Source organism: Gallinula chloropus, assembly GCF_964237585.1.
Source record: "Gallinula chloropus genome assembly, chromosome: 3".
In the NCBI taxonomy this organism is placed as follows: domain Eukaryota; kingdom Metazoa; phylum Chordata; class Aves; order Gruiformes; family Rallidae; genus Gallinula; species Gallinula chloropus.
In genome coordinates this window covers 103,905,151-103,913,058 of record NC_140087.1, presented here as the reverse complement: position 1 = coordinate 103,913,058, position 7,908 = coordinate 103,905,151, and the positions used below count along the sequence as shown (strand labels likewise).

The following is a 7,908-nucleotide window of genomic DNA, read 5'->3' as shown; positions in this document are numbered from 1 at the left end:
TCCGGATGTCAAGTGTTTGACTTCTTTTTTTCCAGTCAATGATGAGATTAATGGAATGGCTAATGTGCACTTGAATTGGAGAGTAATTAGCAGTAATCAACATAGTTTTATTTTCTATGCATCTATATGGGAAGAGCAAACAGATTTGGTATGCTATCTTTCTCAACTTCCATGTAAGGTACCTTCATACCATTGAATAGTAGGGATTAAGCTAGAAGTCACTGTTTTTTTGTTTGTTAATAGCTGTACAGAATGGTAGAGCTGCTGAAGCTCAATTATTTAATAGTTCTTATGCGTTATAATATCTTTACTGAGGCAAAGTATGAGCTCATATGTATTGAGACACATGAATTGTGATAGACTGAGGAAATCAGATAGCCAGTAGTGAATGACAAGTGAGGTTTCTTATTTGCTTTCTGTCATCCAAACCTGAACAGTCAGTTGATCTAGGGGTAAGGCAGCACACTCGTCAGATTTTCCCCTCTGCTGCTTTTGTACATCTGCACACAACTGTCTGTCTGCTTGGTTTCCAAGTTTGGCTTGAAGGAGAACAGCCCATCATCCCTGACCAGGCCTCTAATTGAAGCAGAACAGTGTGACAGCCAACATACAGAAGAGATGGCATCTGATAATCTGCCTATTCTCTCTTTCCAGTTAAACATGTAGATACTACTTACTGTATGGGAACCTGTCATTTTTTTTATTGGTTGTTTTGTGTTGGGTTTTTTATAAGCAGGAGGTTGTGGGGGGAGAGTGTAGGTAATGGTGGGTAAATCATAACATCAGTGTAATACTGAATTTGAGCAACTGTACTACCTGAATCTAATAGGTTATAATAAGAAATCTAATAGGAAGGAGTCTTATGTGAATTTAATGTGTTTATCATTCTTACTGTGGAAATTCAGGACAAAAGAAAGCTGGGGACAGTGGGAAGATTAAGGCTGATTCAAGGATGGAAAGCAAATAATGCTTCTCAACAGGGCCGTTAACAGGGGGTCAAGGACCCATGGAGGGTGTTTGCCATCCGACTCATTCTTTTCAGGGAACTGAAGGAGGGCTTTGGCATTGAGCATCCATGATATTCAATGGAACTCCTGGCTGGATTTATATCTACTTCCAAAAATGTGGCCAACAGCAGCATTAGACTGGCTTACCCATAATGTTACCGGACTTGCAATTAAATTTTGTCCAGAATCAATGACCTGTAGTGCTTATAGATGGAAGCAGCGTGTGTTAAAGGGATCTGGCCATGTTGCTGAGACTCTGAGAAACAGTGGTTAAAACGTTCAAGGAGTGGTTTTTGTCTCGCTTGTTTCTCCACTGTTGCAATTGTGTGCAACATTGGTATGTTTACTATACAGAATCCAGAACTGTGGGAGTGGGATGGGACTGCAGGAGTGTGTGTGTTGTCCACCCCAGCTGAGCTGTCACCCACAGCCGGTCACTTGGGGTGTGCGTGCAGGCGGGGGGCGTTCTCCATGGATGGAGACGGCACAAGCGTTCTGGGCAGATCGGGGTGACGCTTTTTTTCTTTTCCCCCGTTTTATTCTTTGTTTCTCCATATTGCGGTGCTGCAGCGCCAGTCTCTGAGGCCGAGACTGGGCGGGTAGTGTCAGGGCAGACTGTGTGTCAACACGGCTGCTGTGAAGCTCGGTGTGAGGAGCGCTGTACCCGCGCCTTGGCGGGAGGGCCGCTGCGGGGGCGAACGCCCTTCGCCAGCGCTTCTGTTGCGGAGCGCCCCTGCTGAGCCTGTGCTCCCCTCGCCTCCGCCTGACGCGGACGCTGAACCGAAACCTCTCCCTGCTACACCGTGCGGGTTCAGCACCGGGAGCGTGGCAAGCCGTGCGCCTTTAAGGCTCTCCCCACGGGCTGCCCGTGCAGGTCGCTGCCCCGGCTGGGGCGGCCCCTCCCTCCCTCCCTCCCGGCGGAGCGGGGCGCCTGGCGGCGGCATGGTGGAGGCCTGGTACATGGACGAGTCTCAAGAGGACCAGCGGGCACCCCACCGCCTGCGGCCCAACCGCGCCGTCAGCCTGGAGCAGCTGCGCCGCCTCGGCGTCACCTACCGCAAAGTAATGGGCTGGGGAGCCGCCACGGGCGGCCCGGCGCTGCGGCAGGCCTCGCCGCTCGGCCGGGCCCGGCGCTCCGAGGGCCTGGAGGCGGCGGTGGCGCGGGCCTGCCGCCGCGCCCGTCGGGACGGGGGTGGGGTTGCTGCGGGACGGGGGCAGCCCCGGAGCGGTGTCGGCCGTGCCCATGGCACAGGAGGGCCCCGGGCGGTGTTTGCGCGGGTAGATGGAAGGAAGCTGCCGCCCCGCCAGCGGCCGCTGACTTCGCGGGCCGGGCGGGCAGCTCGGGCTTCTCCAGGTTAGTGCCCCGCATCGCCCCGTAACCCGTCCCGTCCCGTTTTTCCCGCCTAACTTTTAGTTGGATGCTGATAACTACGAGACCGATCCATGCCTCAAAGAGATTCGGAGAGCAGAGAACTATTCCTGGATGGATATAATAACCATATGCAGAGACCAGCTTCCGAATTACGAGGAGAAGGTATGGGCGGCTTCGCTTTGAACGCGGGGCCGCAGGCCGAAGTCTGCCGCTAGAGTGTGCAGCCGGCTTTCCGACACCTGCCTGCCCGAGATGCCATTTCCCTGTGTAAATACGGCCTGTCCCAAAGTCCTTGACGTTAAAAAAGCAGTTTTCGTAATATTTTAAAAATAGCAGAAGCCTCTTTGCTTCTTTAGCTTGCCTTCAAAGGTATTAAGGATAGTTCCCATTACTGCGTCGCTTCAAATCTGAGTCCTCCCAGGAGAGCCCTGCCGATGCTGACCTGGCCTCAGAGCCTCCCTGGGACGAAGGCAGGAGGTTACCAGCTGGGCATGGGCTCTGAAGTCTGGAACATCCTAATGGCTGCTTGCAGAATTCATCTTTTCAAAGTGATTGTTAACCTCACAATTGGGGAGATGTGTTCCCTGTGCAAGGAGAGGTTTTTGGGTTTTTTTTTTACCTTGGGAAGCTGGCACCTGGGCTGTTCTGTAAAAGCTGAATGCAGATGGTGCCAGGCTCTCAGATGAGCCTCTTAGAGCGAGTTTTCTCCTCCTAGCCTGCAGGTGCTGGCATGCTGCTCTCACCCAAGGACCTCAACCCAGTGGCACTTTCATGTTTTCATTACATTTCCTTTTACTGGTTTGTTTTAAGCCCATGGTGTTACACTGGTTTTAAACTGGTGAGAAGGTGAATTAGGTAGTAACTGAGGTTGCCTGTGTGGGCTTTACCTGACAGAAAGACAGGCTGTTATTGACAGGATGTCCAGACTTTCACTGATATTGCTGTGATGGGTCAGCACTGGCAGAGGAAAATGTGTGATAGTGTGGCTAAACAACATCCAGACCAGAGCAGGTGATAGGACCTGGCACTGCACTGTGCTCTGTGCACTAACCAGCTCAGTTCTCTGTTAGTGGAGCCTTTCAAAGCATGTTTTGTTCTGCACAGTGAAATGCACAAAGAATTCACCATTCTGGAAGAAATGAGAATGTTGCTGCTCGGGAGGAGAGAGCCTGGAGCTGGGGCTCACTGTGTGGGGGCAGTCATGACATGCTGCTTACATCAGATTGCTGTAGGTGGGCCATGTTTGGCAATAACTGCATTCTCACCTAGAGCTGCAGTAACCTGTGGGGCTAATTCAGCCCTACACCAGTGTAAAAGGGGTGATAGTCTGTAGCTTTATTTAATTTTGCGTGGCAGAAAAAAAAGGCACAAAATGGTTAAACTTAACAACTGCAAGGACTAAATCCTGCAGTGGGAGGCTTTACTTGCCTCTCTCTCAAACAGGTGTAAACATTGCCGTTGTTCAGAGACTGGTTACAGGCAGCTGTAGCTGCTGTTTCTTGTCAGAGAAATTCCTGTCTTCAAAGGAAATGTAGCAGCTCGCTCGGAAGTGCCCTGAGACAGAGTCTGGCTCCTTGTATTGGCCATTTTAACCATGTTGGTCTCATCTGTTAGTTAAGTCACTGTACATTTGCTCTTTGGAAGCCTTTGTCTGCTTTGCCACGTGTTTCTACCAGATTTCTTTGCAGTTTTTCAGTCTTCAAGAGATACTTGCTGTTTCTAGATAAAAACATTCTATGAAGAACATTTACACCTAGACGATGAAATTCGCTACGTCTTGGATGGGTCTGGCTATTTCGATGTTCGAGACAAGGATGACAAATGGATCCGGATTTCCATGGAGAAAGGAGACATGATAACCCTTCCTGCTGGCATATATCACCGATTTACCCTGGATGAGAACGTATGTTGCTGTAGATTACTGTACGTTTTATGGCAAATCCATGTGACTGTATATCACATTAGTAGCTACATGCCCTGAGACTTGCAGTTCATTAGCAAAACATATTAAATATGAAGTAGGAATATGAAAAATACTAAATAATTCACAGCATCTGAACCTTTCATCTCCAGGTCACAAATGCAGCTTCCTCTCATCAGCTGTAACTGCAAGTCATTGCCACATGATACCCGTAGCGTCTCTTATGCAACAGCCACGTGAGAGCCAAACCCTGTGGCTGCTCCTCACACAGTTGCCCCCACTGCCAGTTGAGGTGGAGATGGATCCTTCTGTCTTGCCTTGTTGTGCATCTTTGTGTGGGTAGACAGAACACGTCTGTATCCAGGTGCTTATTTCACCTTGAGGGAAAGCAGGATGACCATGGGCAGCAGGGTGACCATGAGCCAGCAATGTGCTCTTGTGGCTAAGAAGGCCAATGCATCCTTGGGTGCATTAGAAGAGGTGTGGTTAGGAGGCCAAGAGAGGTCCTTCTCCCCCTCTACTCTGCCCTGGTGAGACTGCACCTGGAGTATTGTGTCCAGTTCTGGGCCCCTCAGTTCAAGAAGGACATAGAACTCCTTGAAAGAGTCCAGCACAGGCACCAAGATGATTAAGGGAGTGGAACACCTTCCTTACAAGGAAAGGCTGAGGAAGCTGGGCCCCTTTAGCTTGAAGGAGACTGAGGGGTGACCTTATTAATGTTTATAAATATGTAAAGGGTGAGTGTCAGGAGGACGGAGCCAGGTTCTTCTCAGTGATGGCCAGTGATAGGACAAGGAGCAATGGGTGCTAGCTGGAGCATAGGAAGTTCCATGTGAATATAAGGAAGAACTTTTTCACTGTGAGGGTGACAGGCTGCCCAGAGAGGTTGTGGAGTCTCCTTCTCTGGAGACATTCAAAACCCACCTGGATGTGTTCCTGTGTGATTTAGTCTAGGTGACCCTGCTCTGGCAGGGGAGTTGGACTAGATGATCTTTTGAGGACCCTTCCAGCTCCTAACGTTTTGTGATTTAAGGGTCCAGAGCCACTACTTGCAGCTAGCATGTGCTGTCCTGCATGCTGGCTTTGCAGGAGGTGACCTGCTTTTGGAGGGTATTTTTGGCAGTGGGATTGTGAGACTGACTCACGGAGTCCTGATCTGTGTTTCCGTTTGGGCTTCTGTAAATAGGTTTGTAACTTCAGCGTTACCTTGGGCAGTGGAGAGATGTGTGCGGTCTGCTGTGTGGCAAAATCCCAGCTCTGGCATAGGCTTGAGAGTGGTACAATTTGGAGTTGTTTGTCTGGATGGCAGTTACTGGATCTGGAAAAAAGGGATATGCTGCTCTAGTGAAAAACATGGCTTTTCGTGTCTGTTTTGAGGTCCTTAAGCTGCTAGTTTAAGGCTTTTTCCTTTCATATGCAAACCATCAGGTGCTATGGGTTTAATCCACAAGACATCTTAAATGTTTGCCCACTTCAGGAACTTCAGTACAGATGCTCAGTCTTCAAAACAAAATCTTGAAGGTTCTTCTAGACCCTTGCATTTTGCAGCTAAGTTCTTTAGGTACCTAACTTGGTTCTTGACATTGCAGAGCACCTGGGTGCAAGGTAAGCACTTGGCAGTGTTTACAGAAAAGGTAAGGTCTCAACCTGTGGCATAGTTGTCAGGAGAGGGCAGTTCCCCATAGCTCAGTGGTGGGAGCCCTTCAGCAGGGTGTAAAATCCCATCCTCTGCTGGACCTTCACACCTGGCTTCCTTCTGGCTATGGCCTGGCAGGGTCTGGGCCTTTTCCTGTTGTTATCTGGGGGCTTTTCACTTGCCACAGCATTATTCTTTGGTTCGTTTATGTACTCCCCATTCAGCTGTTATGGCTCTCACTTTGAAGCCTCTGATAGTCCTCAGAAGTGCTTTGTAGCCATCTGGGGTGCTCTCATTGCTCTAAGCAGTAGGTCTGATTGCTCTTGTTTAACTGAGTAGGAATTAGATGCTGCATTGCTCAGCTTTGTGAGTCCATTGCAAGATGATTTGCATGAGATGGGATTTTGTTGGTTTCTTTGAGGGGGAGGGGAGTGGGAAGTGGTAACTCTGCCTGACCTGGAGGTGCTGGTTGTGACAACTGTCGCTGCAGAGGTGCAGAATCTCCCACTGCAGTAGCCTGGAGTGGGAGCAGCAGCGGAGTGGTACAGTTTTGTGGAACATGGGAAGCTGTCAGCCCATCTTGGAATGGTTTCACAGACTGCTGCAGAAGTGCCCATGGAGCTGTTAACGCCAGAATTAAGCTCGGATGGAAAGGAACTGAGAGATGACGTGTGACTTCTTTTCCTGTGACAGAACTACGTGAAGGCGATGAGGCTGTTCGTGGGAGAGCCCGTCTGGACCGCGTACAACAGGCCGGCCGATGACTTTCCTGCGCGCAAACAGTATGTGAAGTTTCTGGCTGAAGAAGAACAGTAACGGTGTCCAAGACCTGACAGGAGGAACAGCCTGAAGTCCTGTAACAATAAATGTGACTGGTGGCTTTTCACTAATTTTCTGTATTTACATACGTGCTTCGAATCACAAAATCATAGAAAAGAATTAGTTTGAAGGGCCTTTTGGAGGTCACCTAACTGAACCCCTGGGAAGTACCAGACCCACTTCAAAGTCAGTCCAGTTTGCTCAAGATGATGAGGCTTGGAAATATCTGGTGAGGTTCCACAGCCTGTCTGGGCACCTGTTCTTGCACTTAGCTCTCTCATGGCCAAGCATTTGTTCTTCATGGCCAAATCCCAGGTTGCAATATGCAGTTGTCTCTTCTTTTGCTGAATGCCTGAGAAGAGTCTGGCTCTGTCTTCTCCACAGCGGAAACTGCAGTTAGGTCTCCTCTCAGCCTTCTCTGCTCCAGAATAGACAAACCAAAGTCTTTATCTGGGCTCTCTGCGCCCCAATTTGTTAAGGAACATGTTCAGCATGATGTGCCCTAGTTTTGACTACTGAGGAATGTCACTTGTGACCACCTGATGCTACACCTGAACCACTGACTGTTTTGAGATAGCGATCCAGAAGTTTTCCATGCACCTTGTGGTTCATCTCACTTCAGATCCAAGGCTCATGGAGGACTAGGAGCAGGGCTGTGGTCAGGGTGAATGACAGCTGCCGTTTCCCCTCAGCCACAGGGCCTGTCATTGCCTCCTAGCTGGCACTTGGGATGGTCAGGCAGAATGTGCCCTTGGCAAACTGGTGTTGACCCATTGGTCCCCAACACCTGGTGTTTCATGTGTCTGGAAAGGCTTATTCCATGATCTTCCTGGGGGCTGAGGTGAGGCTGGCCAGCCCATAGTTTTCCAGGATCGTCTGTCTTGCCTTTTTGGAGGTGACAGTATCTTTTGCCTTCTGTGGTCAGAAAGATTTCCCTGATCGCTGTGACCTTTCGAAGATGCTGTCAGCCCTGCAGTGCCTTCAGCCACTTGCATTCACTGTTGCTCAGGAATCCGTTTTCTAACCTTTTTTTCCTTGATATTTCTGGCAGGTAGAATTGGGAGAGGTGGGCTACATTAATATTCATTCTCCTCTGAATCCATGCTAATGAACTACGTAGGATTCTGCTTTTAATTAACGAAAATAAACCTTG

General features: G+C 49.4%; 1 protein-coding gene across 1 annotated transcript; it reads left to right on the top strand.

Moving 5' to 3' along the window:
- The first annotated feature begins 1,924 nt into the window (after nt 1–1,924).
- ADI1 (acireductone dioxygenase 1) lies at nt 1,925–7,908 on the top strand. The gene is given in 5 exon segments (XM_084261671.1): nt 1,925–2,069; nt 2,422–2,541; nt 4,103–4,282; nt 6,630–6,749; nt 6,751–7,908. Coding segments are annotated over 5 exon segments (576 nt in total). The 5' UTR covers nt 1,925–1,949; the 3' UTR covers nt 6,787–7,908.